This window comes from Tachypleus tridentatus, chromosome 4, assembly GCF_004210375.1.
Source record: "Tachypleus tridentatus isolate NWPU-2018 chromosome 4, ASM421037v1, whole genome shotgun sequence".
NCBI classification, from domain to species: Eukaryota; Metazoa; Arthropoda; class Merostomata; order Xiphosura; family Limulidae; genus Tachypleus; species Tachypleus tridentatus.
The window spans coordinates 13,973,836-13,994,908 of record NC_134828.1 but is presented as its reverse complement, the minus strand read 5'-3'; the positions used below and the strand labels follow the sequence as shown (position 1 = coordinate 13,994,908).

Sequence of the window (21,073 nt, the reverse complement as noted above, 5' to 3'; positions counted from 1 at the left end):
ATTAGATCGACTTATGTGTTATAAATGTAAATGGTCTAAGATTTATAACTGTTGTAGTACGGGTTGTATCATTATTTTATTTTTTATTAATTTCAAGAACGTATGTTTATTGTTGAGTTTATTAAACTATCTACTTGTTTTCTGCACCCTACTAGTACAGCGGTATGTCTTCGGATTTACAACGTAAAATGAGGGGTTCGATTCCCTTACGTGGGTTCAGTAGATAACCCCATGTGGCTTTCCTATAAGAAAACACACACACTTATTTTGCTGATGGAATTTACCCTTTCAGTATTTTTTTATAACCAGCAAATAAAACACGTTTCAATGTTTATTGGTGTGTTTTAAACACGGAGTAACTTTGATACAAAAGTGACTCACTTTTTAATTAGTTAATGAAACTATAAATGACTGTTAGAGAACTGTTTTAGCTTTTAACTACAGTTAATTAAACTATGACACGCTTCTATGCACCACTGATCCAACTTTTAACTAGATAACTAAATTAACTAATTAAACCAAGATAAGTTTATACACCTAATTCTAATAAACGTTTCAGACATTATGTTTTGTTTTCTGATGGAAACGAGAAACTCGAAGTGTTCTCATGTTAGTTATGTGTTCTAATAAACGTTTCAGACATTATGTTTTGTTTTTGATAGAAACGAAACACTCGAAGTGTTCTCATGTTAACTATGTGTTCTAATAAACGTTTCAGACATTTTGTTTTGTCTTTGATGGAAATTATGAACTGCAAGAATTGTCGTGTTCACTTTGTGTGAAATAAATACAGTTAGTCCTGTGAGAAAACCAAGTCAAACTGTTAAATCTAAGTTGTTTTTTATTTCGTAATTTATCTAAGCCTAATCTACGAGTATAATTTAGTTTTATGTACGTATACAACAAAAGACAAACTGAATGTTGATGATATATCCCTGTCTTTACTAAACTTTTTGAAATTAATTTTTCAAAACCAAACGAGAGGAAATACTCAATATCCGTGGCTGTGATTATATCACAAATCTTTCAAGATGTTGAGCAATGCGCTAAACGTGTGTACTTGCAAACAACAACAACTCTGAACCATTCTATGAATCGCTATGTCACGGATAATTAATAGTAATAAACAATAACTCTTATTGCATTTCATTTGTGTGATAATAATGTTACATTATTTATTCATTTATTGGAATTTGAATGAGGAATGTTTTATTTACTGTACGGCTGGGTATTTTTATTTGTGTTGTAAAAGTATAGGCTATTAAGTACTTAACACAGTAAAAGTATAGGCTATTAAGTACTTAACACAGTAAAAGTATAGGCTATTAAGTACTTAACACAAATTCCCTTTTCCCCTTTTGTCACTGACATGTTTAAATGACGTCATTCGTCTACACCTGGCGTAATTCTGAATGTAAAATTAAAAGTTTTCCTTCCAAAGTATGATAATGTTTTCCTTCTGAGGTATGTCTTGATAAAATCTTTCTTCTGAAGCATGCCTTGATAAGAGTTTCCTTCTGAACTATGTCTTGATGAGGTCTTATTTCTGAAGTCTTCCTTCTGAATTATGTCTTGATGAGGTCTTATTTCTGAAGTCTTCCTTCTGAACTATGTCTTGATGAGGTCTTATTTCTGAAGTCTTCCTTCTGAACTATGTCTTGATGAGGTCTTATTTCTGAAGTCTTCCTTCTGAAATATTCTTTGATGAGGTCTTTCTGCTGAAGTATGTCTCGGTACTTGGAGACCAGTTGTATTACCATAATTCTTATCTTAACGTAGGTAAAACAAATGAGATATTTTGCACAATTCAGGACTTTGCATCCTAAAAGTAGTAAAACAAATAAGGTATCCAGTTTGCACATCTCAGGACTTTGTTCTAAAGGAAGTAGTAAAACGATTTTAGTTCACTTGGCTAACTAAATTGGTCCAACGAAGACCTGTTCTAACAAACTGGAACAAAAGTCTTTACATATGAATAAAGTTTATTTTCACTTTGAATGATAAAAATTACTGACAATTATATAATACTGCCAAATTTTAATGGATCCGTCCTACTAATGATTCTCTAACAAGCTATTTCATTGGAACAAAAATGTTTACGTTCCAGTGGCGGCGCCAGGATATTTTCGTTGTGGGGGCTGAGGTAAACTGTGAAGGGGCTTCCCAAAATGCCATCAATATGAAGTATAGATGGTAAATTATAATAATGTAAATACCAAGGTACACCTTCAGAAAGGTGTGCTATTTTAACTGCGTTTCAATGCAGTTTTCATTGGAAACTCGTACTCTGATTAATAATTCATTATTACAAATTAGAAATAATCTGTTTATTAAAATATGCGTATATGTAAAAGAGGAAGCTCACCTAAATTCCACCCAAGGTAATACATAATAATAAAGAAAATCAAGATCAGCTTAGATTGAACATATACCATTAAGAGTAAAGCTACAAATCAAAAGAAATATAACATAAAGACATAGTTTACATAGGAGAAACGAATTATCCCATGTGAAGTTAATACACTCTGAGGAAAAGTAAGGTCACTATCAGGGTAAATGTCTTTCATCATGTTGTGTTTATAGTCAATATTACTTCAAAACAATGTGCCTGTTCTGGTGATTGGAAGCAAATTTCGGATGACTGATACACAATGCAAAATGATCTCACAGAGGACACAACACTGGCTAAATGCTTCATAGTTTTGACCTATACACAATACACTTATACATGCATGCTATGTTTTACTTTTTAATAAAAGATAAATGAAATTAATGGGTAAATACCTGTGAAACCTTTGGTTTATCAAGTAAAATCCCTGATGATATGTTGTAACTTGAAATCAACGTGGTTGTCTAATCTTCGTCAAAGCTCAAGATAGAATGGCATTACACAGAGAGCGGCAATACAACGCATGAGTTTCAGTGCATTCAGTACGTTGCTATGGGACGCATGACACATACTTCCGTTTTAATGAAGACGTTGAGTTCTACAGATCTCAACTACAGATCAAAGAGACATACTCTTTGATGTTAATTGTTAAGCAACAACGACGATTGTGTTTTCCATATTTTATGAATATATGTAGGTAACAATATTGGGGGGCTGGGCTCATTTCTGGCGCCGCCACTGTTACGTTCAAACATGAAATTAACAAAACTGAAACCAAAAACTATTATTTAATACAATAAAACTCTCTATCTGACGAACAAACATTCGATTATTGTCACAATTAATAATTTGCGATTAAGTAATTCGTTATAAACGTTCTTACCTACAACACTCCAGTTAGTTAAAGGTTAAGTTTAAAGGCTTATAACGCTATAAACACACAAAACACAAAGTACAAAAATGTGTGTAGCTGTTATTTAACTACTATTAGGTTGCTGGGCCAATTTCAACCAAATTTTGTCCGACGATAGTTTAGTAGAAGGAGTATGTTACGGGGGGGGAGTCCTAATCCTTTTACTATTTATTATTGTTATTACTTGTCATTGGGCTGTTCTCAAACAAAGTTTGTGTGTGATAATAGTTTGAAACTTTTTCGACCCCCATTGTTGTTGTTGGGTGTTTATTTTTTCACGTACGTTTACGTTAATTATATTCATAGATGGCGTCATGTCCTCACACCGGAAAAGAAATTATGTGTTCTTATAGCAAAGCCACAAAGGGCGATCTGCTCAGCCCACCGAGGGGAATCGAACCCCTGATTTTAGCGTTGTAAATCCGGAGACATACCGCTGTACTAGCGGGGGGCCAAAAAGAAATTAAATATTCTATGAAAACATACACACAGTATGGGAGAGGGCACACAAACGTCTTATATATTTCAGGGCGTACGCTAGCCTTTTCTATGGAGAAATGCAGTGAAAGAATGACCACTACTATTGCAATAATACGTAAACTCATCTGAAGTTTCTTCTCCAACAACCATCATGAGACTAATATCAAAAGCCATTTTCTTAATTTTTCTCAACTTTTTACTTTAACTCGTGACCTTTCAACTTCAGCCAATGTCCATCTATTAATTAATCACGTGAAACACTGGAGAAGGATATTAAAAATTGAACGTTGAAAATTAGTAACAGAACGCATCCCTACAGTCACTATAATTTCTGCTCCCTCTTCATACAAAGTCACCCTAACAGTCGCATGTCCTATGTTTTAAGTACATACATATTGAGTTTTTAAAATTTATACAAAACTTTTGGTGAGGTGATAACTGAGAACTGTAATAATACGTTATAAATGAATTGGTTAGCAGGGTATTTGTATAATTTATCATAACATCCATCTACACATTGCTTAAAGTTCATACCTCGGGCAAAGGAAGGGCACTTCAGCTTATATATTTTGTTTCCAAATATTCTAACCTTTTCATTGACATGAATACAGATATATGTCCACCTTACTCACTAATTCACATTGTACAACCATCGTTTTACCTTCGAAAAGTGATATTAATAAAATGTTCCAAGAAATAGGTATGAAACATTGTTTTAAATAAAAAAACAAATCTTTCATATTTATTTGCAATTTTTGGAAATAAATGTACGAATGATTATTTCATTTATTTAATAGTGTCCCTAGTGGGACAACGGTGTTTATGGATTACAACGCTAAGTAATAAGCAAGGCATAAGTAATTACACAACATTACACGTGTTTCCTGGTAGAGGGAGAATTGTTTATGTACAGTGTGGTAATGGAAGAGTTGATGTTTTTACAATACTTTGTCATAGGGATGCATGAGTCAGTGCAATGTGCAGTTATTTTTCTATAATTAAGTGTCAAGGAAATCGTCATACTACGTTAATTTTTATAACTGCTGTGAACAGGTAGATTTATTTTATTTTAGCTAAGGTGGACGTGGCGTGAGTGTACACAGAATCATGTCCTAGGCCTAGCGTTCGTAACGCTTGCATGTACCGCAAAAAAGGAAACGGATATAGGTAGCGTTGTAAATATTCTAATAATGAGGTAACTGTATATGATCTCACTATTTTTCTGTGAGAATGATTTATTTAATTAGGGGTTGTTTGTTTGAACGAAATGAAACTTACATTAATGTTTGATCATAAAATCTAACCTTGAGCGTAGATTAAAAGAGGGGAATTACGTTTGTTACAACATACATATGAAAAAAAATGTATCATTAAACATACCACAATATTTTGTTTTAAATCTCTCGAGCTACCGCAGGTAAATGTTATTATTTAATTATTCATCCTGCAAATATATATATATATTGTTTTTCTATCACTTTTTTTTAAATTTCGCGCAAAGCTACACGAGGGCTATCTGCGCTAGCCGTCCCTAATTTACCAGTGTAAGACTAGAGGGAAGGCAGTTAGTCATCAGCACCCACTGCCAACTACTGGGCTACTTTTTTTACCAACGAATAGTGGGATTGACTATAACATTATAACGCCCCCACGGCTAAAAGGGGCGAGCATGTTTGGTGCGACGGGGTTAACCCACCTGGCCATACTGGGCTTATTCAAATTACTACACTAGTTTCCACAGTATTGTTGAATGATTTATTTAGTGAATTATATACGTATATACTTCGTTTGACCAATAACAATACATTAATTTCTATACTATTATTGACTGAGTAACTTTGTAAATATAAGAATATTTGTTTTGGGGTTATTTAATCAGGACATGGTATCCTACACAACTACATACAAGTACAGTTTCATTCAACATAATATTCATCAAAAGAACACAATTTTCAGTCATGTGTAAGGGGTAATAAATTAATCTTTTATAACTATTTGGGCTGTGTCACCATGTGGAATCTGACCCCTAATTTCAATAATTTAAGCCTTTAAGAAACCGTTGATCTACTGGGAAACTTTAGTAGAAGAGAAAGTAAAACGTATTTTATTAATATCCAACTTATATGAACAAAACTGTACTTCAAACGAAATCCTGTTGGGAAAGGTTGCTCCTATTATTCCTCACGTGACTTCCTTGTAACCACACGATTTCTGAATAATCAGAAACCTGCTTTGTAAATATCCGAACTCCATCAAGAAACAACCTGGAAAACCCCGACAGGTTAGTTAACGGTTCCAAATCCATCTGATAGGTTTGAATTCTACACCTAAAGTTTTACTCTGTAGGTAGAAAGACTTTTGTTATTATTGTTTATTCCTCGCTTGTTGCCCAATCATTCACTGAACATTTTCCTTTGTTGTTGCGCGAGTTAGGGATAAAGGGCCTAATCTTACTAGTCATATTGATTTTGTTTTCTTTTAGCTTTAGCGTAACTTAAAAGAAGGAGACTGGGCTTGTGGCACGTTTTATCTTTACCCACCAGACAGGTAAGCCTTTGTTAAAATGTTATACTTCAATCAGTAAGACTTAGGACTAAATCGAAAAATCGAGTAGTTTTTCGGTGTTTTCTGTAATAATATTAAGTTTGACATGTTTTATGTAATATATTAAAAACGAAGCTTTTAAGACGCGTTTCAGAGCTGTGTTTGAGTGTTATCCTAAAAGAATGAAGAATTGCATTGTTTTACTATAGTATAGGTGCTTACATGTGTTATTTATTCTAAATAGGAGCGCCTAACTATAAATAATAAACACGATACGTATCCTACAGGAAGCCTTCTTGGGTGTGGTCTACACAGAACAAATTCGTTACTACTACGTTTCAAGGACAAACAAATTTCAAGACAGACAAAAGGGTAGCGATATAATAGTAAAAAATTATAATTCTACAATGAAATCTTAAAGTAAAATTAGCATCCGTAATTGTCAAAGTACAACTGCACGATGGAAACAGAAACTCCCAACAAGTTTTATATTATTTTTCACCATGACGTATCAATCTCGTTTTTAGTGTATTCCACACGCGCTCTGTATTTTAATAGAAGTTTGGTTTTTGTCGACCCCAGTAGTTCTCAAAGTGTGGCGACGCGACAGCATGCGTGTGTATATATATACGTATAGGTAGATATATTGGGGTGAGAAGTGTCGGGAAATGGTTTCGGGTTTCGTTTTTGCTTATTTCGAGCTAAGTTTATCATTGTTAAGACAGTTTAAATTAGTTGAACGTTTTGTTTGTTTGTTTTGAGTTTCGCACAAAGCTATACGAGGGCTATCTGCGCTAGGCGTCCCTATTTTAGCAGTGAAAGACAAGAAGGAAGGGCGCTAGTCATCACCACCCACCGCCAACTCTTGGGCTACTATTTTACCAACGAATAGTGGAATTGACCGTCACATTATAACGCCCCCACGGCTGAAAAGGCGAGCATGTTTAATGCGAAGGTGATGCGAATCCGCGGCCCTCAGATTACGAGTTGAGTGCCTTAACTATCTGGCCATTAAAGTTAAGGTGTCTGTAGAATGTAGAGGCTACTTGCAACGAGAAGTAATAAAAGTATTAATTATAATGTTAAAGTTACTGAGTTAGTCAAGTAATGAGTTTTTCGTAATTAGTGTCAGATAGTGAATGAAACTATAAGACTTACCTTGTCTGTTCATCCAGTTTAGTTAGCGGGTTTGTTATCAATCAGTTAGCGAGAAAATTCTAGAAGCAAGTTAGCCGTACTTTAGTTTCAGAGTTTATATTCTGTTTGTGAAGTTAGGCTTACCAGTGAATGCAACCTTCAGCAAACGTTATTGAAGAAATTAATTAATTCGTTATCATTACATGGGATAGGCCTAGCATTATTTACACCAAATTATCCAAAATAACCTGCCCAACCATAGAACACGTTTCAACAATATTTTAATAAGGTGGTACAAACTCTTGGGTGGATGAACAAAAAAAGTTAGCTTTATTATTTATAATTTTAGTTGATCACCTACTGCGATGTTACATGTACAAGAGTAGAATGTGGTGAGTGTATGTTGTGGTTTACAATATGCGTGATGCTGACAGAAATAGGATTTTACGTGTATTAATGTAACAGCATCATTAATACTAATCTTTACCGTAGTTGATGTGTGTCATGGTTTACAGCAGTGGTTCTCAAACGTTTTAGGCTTGCGTATAACTTTTGTTTGGCCCGACATAGCCAAGCGTTTTAAGACGTGCGACTCGTAATTTGAGGGTCGCGGGTTCGCATCCTCGTCGCGCCAAACATGTTCGCCTTTTCAGCCGTGGGGGCGTTATAATGTGACGGTCAATCCCACTATTTGTTGGTAAAAGAGTAGCCCAAGAGTTGGCGATGGGTGGTGATGACTATCTGCCTTCCCTCTAGTCTTACACTGCTAAATTAGGTACGGCTAGCGCAGATAGCCCTCGAGTAGCTTTGCGCAAAATTCAAAAAACAAACAAACAAACTTTTGTTTAATTAAAAAATAAAAAACACTTAGGCTTAATTACAAACAGAGATAAAACCTTGTAACAAATTTTAAATTTTAAACACTTACTTATTAATGCGAAGGATACAATTGTTTTTTGACATGGTTGAAGAATATGTGGTACAATGTTTTGTTTATTTTAAGGGAAAAAATAATGGCGAGTGTAGGTAGGTGGAGGGTGAGACTGTAAGTGAAGATAAACAATAGTATGTGTATTATTAATTGTATCGTGTACCACAATTTGGTGATTCCTGGTTTACAGTTTGTGATGATTCAAATCTCTTTGAACAGTGAGATAAAGCCTCTGCTATACGTAAGCAAACTGTATCGTTACACACGTGCATGGCCTGACCCTAATTTGTGTTGTAACATAAATAAAGTTGATTAAAGCAGTCCAGTTCATATCACAACAGATGTTGATGGGTGGTGTACCAATCAATATAAACTGTGTCTCAACCTCAACTGTGCTTTCCCTGTCCCAGACGGCCTGAAGAGCTTTGGTATTGAACTAAAGACCTCATCGGCACTCGATATAGCTGAGACAGAGCGGATGACGTATTATTACGTACTTTACTTTCACTCGGAGGTTCTTATTAATGTGTGGTTTTAAAATTATTTGAATACTGAATGTTGATACTGTTTTATTTCCTTATTTAGATTCATTCGATGGTTTAAGCGAGTTAAGTTACTGCTGGAACAAGGTTTTGATTGGTAGGAAGGTCAGTCTGTTACCTTGATCCGTAATTAGCTTATTTCACACTGATTAGTGACGTCACGTGACCAGGATCTCATATATAATCGAATCTACCCTGTTAGATGCTGTATCAATCTCTTAGATTCTTTGCATAAAAAAGGCAATCTCTGATTTAGTGAGTAGTGCAGGGGAGGGTTCACAAACCATATAGTGAGAAGTAGAGAGGAGAGTTCACAAACCATTTAGTGAGTAGAACAGAGGAGAGTTCACAAACCATTTAGTGAGTAGAACAGAGGAGAGTTCACAAACCATTTAGTGAGTAGAACAGAGGAGAGTTCACAAACCATTTAGTGAGTAGAACAGAGGAGAGTTCACAAACCATTTAGTGAGTAGAACAGAGGAGAGTTCACAAACCATTTAGTGAGTAGTACAGAGGAGAGTTCACAAACCATTTAGTGAGTAGTACAGAGGAGAGTTCACAAACCATTTAGTGAGTAGTACAGAGGAGAGTTCACAAACCATTTAGTGAGTAGTACAGAGGAGAGTTCACAAACCATTTATTGAGTAGTACAGAGGAGAGTTCACAAACCATTTAATTAGTAGTACAGAGGAGAGTTCACAAACCATTTAGTGAGTAGTACAGAGGAGAGTTCACAAACCATTTAGTGAGTAGTATAGAGGAGAGTTCACAAACCATTTATTGAGTAGTACAGAGGAGAGTTCACAAACCATTTAGTGAGTAGTACAGAGGAGAGTTCACAAACCATTTAGTCAGTAGTACAGAGGAGAGTTCACAAACCATTTAGTGAGTAGTACAGAGGAGAGTTCACAAACCATTTAGTGAGTAGTACAGAGGAGAGTTCACAAACCATTTAGTGAGTAGTGTAGAGGAGAGTTCACAAACCATTTAGTGAGTAGTGTAGAGGAGAGTTCACAAACCATTTAGTGAGTAGTGTAGAGGAGAGTTCACAAACCATTTAGTGAGTAGTACAGAGGAGAGTTCACAAACCATTTAGTGAGTAGTGTAGAGGAGAGTTCACAAACCATTTAGTGAGTAGTACAGAGGAAAGTTCACAAACCATTTAGTGAGTAGTACAGAGGAGAGTTCACAAACCATTTAGTGAGTAGTACAGAGGAGAGTTCACAAACCATTTCGTGAGTAGTGTAGAGGAGAGTTCACAAACCATTTAGTGAGTAGTACAGAGGAGAGTTCACAAACCATTTAGTGAGTAGTGGAGAGGAGAGTTCACAAACCATTTAGTGAGTAGTACAGAGGAGAGTTCACAAACCATTTAGTGAGTAGTACAGAGGAGAGTTCACAAACCATTTAGTGAGTAGTGTAGAGGAGAGTTCACAAACCATTTAGTGAGTAGTGTAGAGGAGAGTTCACAAACCATTTAGTGAGTAGTGTAGAGGAGAGTTCACAAACCATTTAGTGAGTAGTGTAGAGGAGAGTTCACAAACCATTTAGTGAGTAGTGTAGAGAAGAGTTCACAAACCATTTAGTGAGTAGTGTAGAGGAGAGTTCACAAACCATTTAGTGAGTAGTACAGAGGAGAGTTCACAAACCATTTAGTGAGTAGTGGAGAGGAGAGTTCACAAACCATTTAGTGAGTAGTACAGAGGAGAGTTCACAAACCATTTAGTGAGTAGTACAGAGGAGAGTTCACAAACCATTTAGTGAGTAGAACAGAGGAGAGTTCACAAACCATTTAGTGAGTAGTACAGAGGAGAGTTCACAAACCATTTATTGAGTAGAACAGAGGAGAGTTCACAAACCATTTAGTGAGTAGTACAGAGGAGAGTTCACAAATCATTTATTGAGTAGAACAGAGGAGAGTTCACAAACCATTTATTGAGTAGAACAGAGGAGAGTTCACAAACCATTTATTGAGTAGAACAGAGGAGAGTTCACAAACCATTTATTGAGTAGAACAGAGGAGAGTTCACAAACCATTTATTGAGTAGAACAGAGGAGAGTTCACAAACCATTTATTGAGTAGAACAGAGGAGAGTTCACAAACCATTTATTGAGTAGAACAGAGGAGAGTTCACAAACCATTTATTGAGTAGAACAGAGGAGAGTTCACAAACCATTTATTGAGTAGAACAGAGGAGAGTTCACAAACCATTTATTGAGTAGAACAGAGGAGAGTTCACAAACCATTTATTGAGTAGAACAGAGGAGAGTTCACAAACCATTTATTGAGTAGAACAGAGGAGAGTTCACAAACCATTTAGTGAGTAGTACAGAGGAGAGTTCACAAACCATTTAGTGAGTAGTACAGAGGAGAGTTCACAAACCATTTAGTGAGTAGTGTAGAGAAGAGTTCACAAACCATTTAGTGAGTAGTGTAGAGGAGAGTTCACAAACCATTTAGTGAGTAGTAAAGAGGAGAGTTCACAAACCATTTAGTGAGTAGTGGAGAGGAGAGTTCACAAACCATTTAGTGAGTAGTACAGAGGAGAGTTCACAAACCATTTAGTGAGTAGTACAGAGGAGAGTTCACAAACCATTTAGTGAGTAGTACAGAGGAGAGTTCACAAACCATTTAGTGAGTAGTACAGAGGAGAGTTCACAAACCATTTAGTGAGTAGTGTAGAGGAGAGTTCACAAACCATTTATTGAGTAGTACAGAGGAGAGTTCACAAACCATTTAGTGAGTAGTACAGAGGAGAGTTCACAAACCATTTAGTGAGTAGTGTAGAGGAGAGTTCACAAACCATTTAGTGAGTAGTGTAGAGGAGAGTTCACAAACCATTTAGTGAGTAGTGTAGAGGAGAGTTCACAAACCATTTAGTGAGTAGTGTAGAGGAGAGTTCACAAACCATTTAGTGAGTAGTGTAGAGGAGAGTTCACAAACCATTTAGTGAGTAGTGTAGAGAAGAGTTCACAAACCATTTAGTGAGTAGTGTAGAGGAGAGTTCACAAACCATTTAGTGAGTAGTACAGAGGAGAGTTCACAAACCATTTAGTGAGTAGTGGAGAGGAGAGTTCACAAACCATTTAGTGAGTAGTACAGAGGAGAGTTCACAAACCATTTAGTGAGTAGTACAGAGGAGAGTTCACAAACCATTTAGTGAGTAGAACAGAGGAGAGTTCACAAACCATTTAGTGAGTAGTACAGAGGAGAGTTCACAAACCATTTATTGAGTAGAACAGAGGAGAGTTCACAAACCATTTAGTGAGTAGTACAGAGGAGAGTTCACAAATCATTTATTGAGTAGAACAGAGGAGAGTTCACAAACCATTTATTGAGTAGAACAGAGGAGAGTTCACAAACCATTTATTGAGTAGAACAGAGGAGAGTTCACAAACCATTTATTGAGTAGAACAGAGGAGAGTTCACAAACCATTTATTGAGTAGAACAGAGGAGAGTTCACAAACCATTTATTGAGTAGAACAGAGGAGAGTTCACAAACCATTTATTGAGTAGAACAGAGGAGAGTTCACAAACCATTTATTGAGTAGAACAGAGGAGAGTTCACAAACCATTTATTGAGTAGAACAGAGGAGAGTTCACAAACCATTTATTGAGTAGAACAGAGGAGAGTTCACAAACCATTTATTGAGTAGAACAGAGGAGAGTTCACAAACCATTTATTGAGTAGAACAGAGGAGAGTTCACAAACCATTTATTGAGTAGAACAGAGGAGAGTTCACAAACCATTTATTGAGTAGAACAGAGGAGAGTTCACAAACCATTTAGTGAGTGGTACAGAGGAGAGTTCACAAACCATTTAGTGAGTGGTACAGAGGAGAGTTCACAAACCATTTAGTGAGTGGTACAGAGGAGAGTTCACAAACCATTTAGTGAGTAGTACAGAGGAGAGTTCACAAACCATTTAGTGAGTAGTGTAGAGAAGAGTTCACAAACCATTTAGTGAGTAGTGTAGAGGAGAGTTCACAAACCATTTAGTGAGTAGTACAGAGGAGAGTTCACAAACCATTTAGTGAGTAGTGGAGAGGAGAGTTCACAAACCATTTAGTGAGTAGTACAGAGGAGAGTTCACAAACCATTTATTGAGTAGAACAGAGGAGAGTTCACAAACCATTTATTGAGTAGAACAGAGGAGAGTTCACAAACCATTTATTGAGTAGAACAGAGGAGAGTTCACAAACCATTTATTGAGTAGAACAGAGGAGAGTTCACAAACCATTTATTGAGTAGAACAGAGGAGAGTTCACAAACCATTTAGTGAGTAGTACAGAGGAGAGTTCACAAACCATTTAGTGAGTGGTATAGAGGAGAGTTCACAAACCATTTAGTGAGTAGTGTAGAGGAGAGTTCACAAACCATTTAGTGAGTAGTGTAGAGGAGAGTTCACAAACCATTTAGTGAGTAGTGTAGAGGAGAGTTCACAAACCATTTAGTGAGTAGTGTAGAGAAGAGTTCACAAACCATTTAGTGAGTAGTGTAGAGGAGAGTTCACAAACCATTTATTGAGTAGAACAGAGGAGAGTTCACAAACCATTTATTGAGTAGAACAGAGGAGAGTTCACAAACCATTTAGTGAGTCGTACAGAGGAGAGTTCACAAACCATTTAGTGAGTGGTACAGAGGAGAGTTCACAAACCATTTAGTGAGTGGTACAGAGGAGAGTTCACAAACCATTTAGTGAGTAGTGTAGAGGAGAGTTCACAAACCATTTAGTGAGTAGTACAGAGGAGAGTTCACAAACCATTTAGTGAGTAGTGTAGAGGAGAGTTCACAAACCATTTAGTGAGTAGTACAGAGGAAAGTTCACAAACCATTTAGTGAGTAGTACAGAGGAGAGTTCACAAACCATTTAGTGAGTAGTACAGAGGAGAGTTCACAAACCATTTCGTGAGTAGTGTAGAGGAGAGTTCACAAACCATTTAGTGAGTAGTACAGAGGAGAGTTCACAAACCATTTAGTGAGTAGTGGAGAGGAGAGTTCACAAACCATTTAGTGAGTAGTACAGAGGAGAGTTCACAAACCATTTAGTGAGTAGTACAGAGGAGAGTTCACAAACCATTTAGTGAGTAGTGTAGAGGAGAGTTCACAAACCATTTAGTGAGTAGTGTAGAGGAGAGTTCACAAACCATTTAGTGAGTAGTGTAGAGGAGAGTTCACAAACCATTTAGTGAGTAGTGTAGAGGAGAGTTCACAAACCATTTAGTGAGTAGTGTAGAGAAGAGTTCACAAACCATTTAGTGAGTAGTGTAGAGGAGAGTTCACAAACCATTTAGTGAGTAGTACAGAGGAGAGTTCACAAACCATTTAGTGAGTAGTGGAGAGGAGAGTTCACAAACCATTTAGTGAGTAGTACAGAGGAGAGTTCACAAACCATTTAGTGAGTAGTACAGAGGAGAGTTCACAAACCATTTAGTGAGTAGAACAGAGGAGAGTTCACAAACCATTTAGTGAGTAGTACAGAGGAGAGTTCACAAACCATTTATTGAGTAGAACAGAGGAGAGTTCACAAACCATTTAGTGAGTAGTACAGAGGAGAGTTCACAAATCATTTATTGAGTAGAACAGAGGAGAGTTCACAAACCATTTATTGAGTAGAACAGAGGAGAGTTCACAAACCATTTATTGAGTAGAACAGAGGAGAGTTCACAAACCATTTATTGAGTAGAACAGAGGAGAGTTCACAAACCATTTATTGAGTAGAACAGAGGAGAGTTCACAAACCATTTATTGAGTAGAACAGAGGAGAGTTCACAAACCATTTATTGAGTAGAACAGAGGAGAGTTCACAAACCATTTATTGAGTAGAACAGAGGAGAGTTCACAAACCATTTATTGAGTAGAACAGAGGAGAGTTCACAAACCATTTATTGAGTAGAACAGAGGAGAGTTCACAAACCATTTATTGAGTAGAACAGAGGAGAGTTCACAAACCATTTATTGAGTAGAACAGAGGAGAGTTCACAAACCATTTAGTGAGTAGTACAGAGGAGAGTTCACAAACCATTTAGTGAGTAGTACAGAGGAGAGTTCACAAACCATTTAGTGAGTAGTGTAGAGAAGAGTTCACAAACCATTTAGTGAGTAGTGTAGAGGAGAGTTCACAAACCATTTAGTGAGTAGTAAAGAGGAGAGTTCACAAACCATTTAGTGAGTAGTGGAGAGGAGAGTTCACAAACCATTTAGTGAGTAGTACAGAGGAGAGTTCACAAACCATTTAGTGAGTAGTACAGAGGAGAGTTCACAAACCATTTAGTGAGTAGTACAGAGGAGAGTTCACAAACCATTTAGTGAGTAGTACAGAGGAGAGTTCACAAACCATTTAGTGAGTAGTGTAGAGGAGAGTTCACAAACCATTTATTGAGTAGTACAGAGGAGAGTTCACAAACCATTTAGTGAGTAGTACAGAGGAGAGTTCACAAACCATTTAGTGAGTAGTGTAGAGGAGAGTTCACAAACCATTTAGTGAGTAGTGTAGAGGAGAGTTCACAAACCATTTAGTGAGTAGTGTAGAGGAGAGTTCACAAACCATTTAGTGAGTAGTGTAGAGGAGAGTTCACAAACCATTTAGTGAGTAGTGTAGAGGAGAGTTCACAAACCATTTAGTGAGTAGTGTAGAGAAGAGTTCACAAACCATTTAGTGAGTAGTGTAGAGGAGAGTTCACAAACCATTTAGTGAGTAGTACAGAGGAGAGTTCACAAACCATTTAGTGAGTAGTGGAGAGGAGAGTTCACAAACCATTTAGTGAGTAGTACAGAGGAGAGTTCACAAACCATTTAGTGAGTAGTACAGAGGAGAGTTCACAAACCATTTAGTGAGTAGAACAGAGGAGAGTTCACAAACCATTTAGTGAGTAGTACAGAGGAGAGTTCACAAACCATTTATTGAGTAGAACAGAGGAGAGTTCACAAACCATTTAGTGAGTAGTACAGAGGAGAGTTCACAAATCATTTATTGAGTAGAACAGAGGAGAGTTCACAAACCATTTATTGAGTAGAACAGAGGAGAGTTCACAAACCATTTATTGAGTAGAACAGAGGAGAGTTCACAAACCATTTATTGAGTAGAACAGAGGAGAGTTCACAAACCATTTATTGAGTAGAACAGAGGAGAGTTCACAAACCATTTATTGAGTAGAACAGAGGAGAGTTCACAAACCATTTATTGAGTAGAACAGAGGAGAGTTCACAAACCATTTATTGAGTAGAACAGAGGAGAGTTCACAAACCATTTATTGAGTAGAACAGAGGAGAGTTCACAAACCATTTATTGAGTAGAACAGAGGAGAGTTCACAAACCATTTATTGAGTAGAACAGAGGAGAGTTCACAAACCATTTATTGAGTAGAACAGAGGAGAGTTCACAAACCATTTAGTGAGTAGTACAGAGGAGAGTTCACAAACCATTTAGTGAGTGGTACAGAGGAGAGTTCACAAACCATTTAGTGAGTGGTACAGAGGAGAGTTCACAAACCATTTAGTGAGTAGTACAGAGGAGAGTTCACAAACCATTTAGTGAGTAGTGTAGAGAAGAGTTCACAAACCATTTAGTGAGTAGTGTAGAGGAGAGTTCACAAACCATTTAGTGAGTAGTACAGAGGAGAGTTCACAAACCATTTAGTGAGTAGTGGAGAGGAGAGTTCACAAACCATTTAGTGAGTAGTACAGAGGAGAGTTCACAAACCATTTATTGAGTAGAACAGAGGAGAGTTCACAAACCATTTATTGAGTAGAACAGAGGAGAGTTCACAAACCATTTATTGAGTAGAACAGAGGAGAGTTCACAAACCATTTATTGAGTAGAACAGAGGAGAGTTCACAAACCATTTATTGAGTAGAACAGAGGAGAGTTCACAAACCATTTAGTGAGTAGTACAGAGGAGAGTTCACAAACCATTTAGTGAGTGGTATAGAGGAGAGTTCACAAACCATTTAGTGAGTAGTGTAGAGGAGAGTTCACAAACCATTTAGTGAGTAGTGTAGAGGAGAGTTCACAAACCATTTAGTGAGTAGTGTAGAGGAGAGTTCACAAACCATTTAGTGAGTAGTGTAGAGAAGAGTTCACAAACCATTTAGTGAGTAGTGTAGAGGAGAGTTCACAAACCATTTATTGAGTAGAACAGAGGAGAGTTCACAAACCATTTATTGAGTAGAACAGAGGAGAGTTCACAAACCATTTAGTGAGTGGTACAGAGGAGAGTTCACAAACCATTTAGTGAGTGGTACAGAGGAGAGTTCACAAACCATTTAGTGAGTGGTACAGAGGAGAGTTCACAAACCATTTAGTGAGTGGTACAGAGGAGAGTTCACAAACCATTTAGTGAGTGGTACAGAGGAGAGTTCACAAACCATTTAGTGAGTGGTACAGAGGAGAGTTCACAAACCATTTAGTGAGTGGTACAGAGGAGAGTTCACAAACCATTTAGTGAGTGGTACAGAGGAGAGTTCACAAACCATTTAGTGAGTAGTACAGAGGAGAGTTCACAAACCATTCAATGAGTAGAACAGAGGAGAATTCACAAACCATTCAATGAGTAGAACAGAGGAGAATTCACAAACCATTTATTGAGTAGTACAGAGGAGAATTCACAAACCATATATTGAGTAGAACAGAGGAGAGTTCACAAACCATTTATTGATTAGAACAGAGGAGAATTCACAAACCATTTATTGAGTAGAACAGAGGAGAGTTCACAAACCATTTATTGAGTAGTGTAGAGGAGAGTTCACAAACCATTTAGTGAGTAGAACAGAGGAGAGTTCACAAACCATTTAGTGAGTAGAACAGAGGAGAGTTCACAAACCATTTAGTGAGTAGTGTAGAGGAGAATTCACAAACCATTTATTGAGTAGAACAGAGAGTTCACAAACCATTTATTGAATAGAACAGAGGAGAGTTCACAAACCATTTAGTGAGTAGTACAGGGGTCAGAAAGATTTACTCAGTAATAGGAAGGAAAAGAGCAGAAAATTTGTTATCCAAGGATATTCGGAAGCACATGAAGGAGGATAAGGAGTTATAAACTACTGATGTCAGTAAACTAATATTAATGAATGTAAACTCTGTAATTATTTGTTAATTAAGTAGAATTGGTCAGAAATTACGAAGAGATTCCGTTTTGAACACAAATGGAAAATTCTGTCTTATGTGACCTATTTACAACTAGCTTGACTACTTTTTCCTTGGACAGAAGGTATGTAAACATTTTTCATGAAAGGTTGTTTTAGGACATAAAGTGGCTTCCTTTGTATGTAATATTAATAAAAACACACACATAACAATGAAGAATATAAAATGTGAAACGTAACATTTGCATGTCTCTTTGCAAGGATCCAATAAACCTTTATAACAAATTTGGTGAAGACCGATGAACTGGGGACAAAGTGGTGGTAAAAAAAAACAACAACAAAATTATAAAAATGCGCAAAACCAAATTTGAAGCATTCTGTGTACCAAATAATCCACCAGACAAATTTTGGTGATTATCCATCCACACCCTGCGAAGTATTTACATGGACATACGACAGACGGTACCGTTATTAAAATATATGTAACATTATTTTTTTATCTTTAGTAATAGTATTGTGGCTATTAAGTTAAATGTTTATAAGGTGAGAAGCTGTAGTGAATTATTGTTGTTGACAAATAAATCTCTTTCGATAAGAAACTTAAAGAAGGTTCTAGGATTCTTGTTGTGTCTTAAATTTGGTTTTGTTTCTAGGCTGACATCAACATGGTTAGTTTGTTTATCTCAACTCTCCTTGCTGTTGCCTTCATCCAGTGTGGTTGTGTTCCGACACGTGAAGAGACTGACCGTTTTGCTAGGAGTGTGGTCAAAGCTAACAATGAGTTTACCCTCTCTCTCTTTAAATCATTAGATAAGCCAAGTAATGCTTTTATCTCTCCTTGGAGCTTGTCTGTATCTTTGGGTATGGCTTATTTAGGTGCTGCTGGTGCTACTGCACGGGAAATGGAAGATGCACTGGGTTATCGAACATCAGGAATCCAGGGGGAATCGGTTCACCTTGGCTTCATGACGGAACAGACTAGGTTGAACAGCGTACAGGAAAAATACGAACTTAGCAGTGTAAATGCAGCCCTCATCCAGAAGGGTTATACGATCTCCCAGTCTTACATAAATGGGTTAGAACAGTATTACAAATCCGCTGTAAAAGAGGTCAACTTCACGGACTCATTGTCCGTGCTAGAGTGGGTAAATGCATGGGGGTACTGGGCTTCCCATAGTAAGATAAACAATCTGCTGACAAAAAAACTGCCAGAGACCACCAAGATGGTATTGTTGAATGGAGTTTATTTCAAGGGGAAATGGCTGAAACCGTTTGACCCCAAAAACACACGCGACGAAACTTTCACCAACGAAAATGGTCAAGAAGTTGTAGTTCCTCTGATGCAAATGACTTTCGATGCATCCTATGCGGAATATGCTAATCTCAGTACATATGCGATAAGCTTCCCATATGTCGATGAGGATATGAGTATGATAGTGCTTCTTCCATCAGAGATCAGTGATCTGAAGTCTCTGGAAAAAGGACTCACGACAGCCATATTGGATGACATCTTATCCCATATGGAAACTCAAGTGTTAAAAGTTGGCTTACCCAAGTTTGAGCTAAAGGACAGCCGAAACTTAAAAAAACCGTTGAAGTCCATTGGAATGGAATCGTCGTTTACCAATATCAAAGCTGATTTCTCTGGAATTACTGGAAATCGGGATTTATATTTAGAAGAAGTCATTCATCAGGCCGTCATACAAGTGAACGAGGAAGGGACGGTAGCGGCTGTAAACACTGTCATTCAACTGGACAACAGACGTAAACCCCTCGAGCTGTTCATTAATCGACCTTTCCTCTTCTTGATCAGAGACAACCGAAGTGGCCTCATTCTTTTCCTGGGGCGAGTCGCTGAGTTAAAGTGATGATGTACTGAATTTCATTAAATTATCCAATTTTGCGCCCTCTTAATAATTCAGAATTTGTGTCCAGTAAGTCTAAGATTTCTTAAATCAATGTTAGAAATGTTGTACCTTGGAGATGCAAAACCTTATACTATGTCAACAAGAAAACGAAACCTTTTGGGCCTATGTGAATTGTTAGTGATTTTTGAATAAATTTGTTATTTTATCTCGTGTTTTAATACATTTTATTTGAACACGCATGCGTAATTAGTAGTTTACAAGACACAATAGTTGTTTGTTTCAACTCTGAGTAAATTGGATTGGTTTCTGAAGTACTTGTCCATATGAATTTGTATATAAAAGAAATGCTTGGGGCAGTTGTTTAATAACCTACCATTGCTAATGTTCTGTTTCTTTGCAGTATTCTGCGCAAATTCATCTCTAATTTTAATTCAACACTTACCATACCAGGCATAGCCAGGTGGGTTAAGGCGTGCGACTCGTAATCTGAGGATTGCGAGTTCGAATCCCGGTCGCACCAAACATGCTCGCCTTTTCAGCTGTGGGAGCGTTATAAAGTGACGGTCAATCCCACTATTCGTTGGTAAAAGAGTAGCCCAAGAGTTGGCGGTGGGTGGTGATGACTAGCTGCCTTACCTCTAGTCTTACACTGCTAAATTAGGGACGGCTAACGCAGATAGCCCTCGAGTAGCTTTGCGTGAAATTCAAAAACAAAACAATCAACACTTACCCACACCAACTCTTCGGCTATTGCTGTCAGACTAAATACTACGATTTTACTGTTATATTTATAACGCACCCATGGCCGCATTATGTGGAACGCGTTTGTTTGTTGTGCTTGGTAATATGGTGCGAACGGAGCAACCTCAGATCCATGGTTCGGCACACGAACCATTGAGCCACGCTTTTCAATACTTTCTGAGTAACTAATGATACTGAGAAATTCCGATCGACCGTCCTTCCTGTCTCAGATATGGTCCTCACTCACAGAATGTTTACTACGTCATAATAAAACAGTTTTGAACGTGCGAGTCTGTGAGCCGTCATGTCACAACCACAGCCTATAAAAAGTTATGGTAGAACAATGTATCAGAACTACATTTTGATAGATTGATGTCTGTTAGTTAATTTGACGTGTAACGTGATGATTGGTTTCTAAGCAACGTATAATGTGATGATT

At 37.1% G+C, this 21,073-nt stretch overlaps 2 protein-coding genes across 7 annotated transcripts in view; both read left to right on the top strand.

The window, feature by feature from the left end:
• LOC143248601 (UV excision repair protein RAD23 homolog A-like) overlaps positions 1-21,073 on the top strand; it is a 103,601-nt gene that overhangs the window by 62,821 nt on the left and 19,707 nt on the right. The window lies entirely within an intron of this gene.
• On the top strand, positions 4,668-20,098 carry LOC143248600 (intracellular coagulation inhibitor 1-like). 5 transcript variants are annotated; one of them, XM_076497094.1, is made up of 4 exons: positions 4,740-4,977; positions 6,265-6,329; positions 8,980-9,041; positions 18,679-20,098. In XM_076497094.1, the coding sequence occupies exon 4, from the start codon at positions 18,691-18,693 to the stop codon at positions 19,891-19,893; it is 1,203 nt and encodes a 400-aa protein (XP_076353209.1). In that variant the 5' UTR covers positions 4,740-4,977; positions 6,265-6,329; positions 8,980-9,041; positions 18,679-18,690; the 3' UTR covers positions 19,894-20,098. The 5 variants fall into 5 exon arrangements, with proteins under 5 accessions (XP_076353207.1, XP_076353209.1, XP_076353208.1 ...); XM_076497093.1 differs by lacking the exon at positions 4,740-4,977 and adding an exon at positions 5,919-6,063; XM_076497092.1 differs by lacking the exon at positions 8,980-9,041 and having other exon boundaries at positions 4,668-4,977.

Excerpts from the sequence above, each read along its gene's own strand:
- LOC143248600 (XM_076497092.1), top strand. The coding sequence starts at position 18,691 with ATGGTTAGTTTGTTTATCTCAACTCTCCTTGCTGTTGCCTTCATCCAG.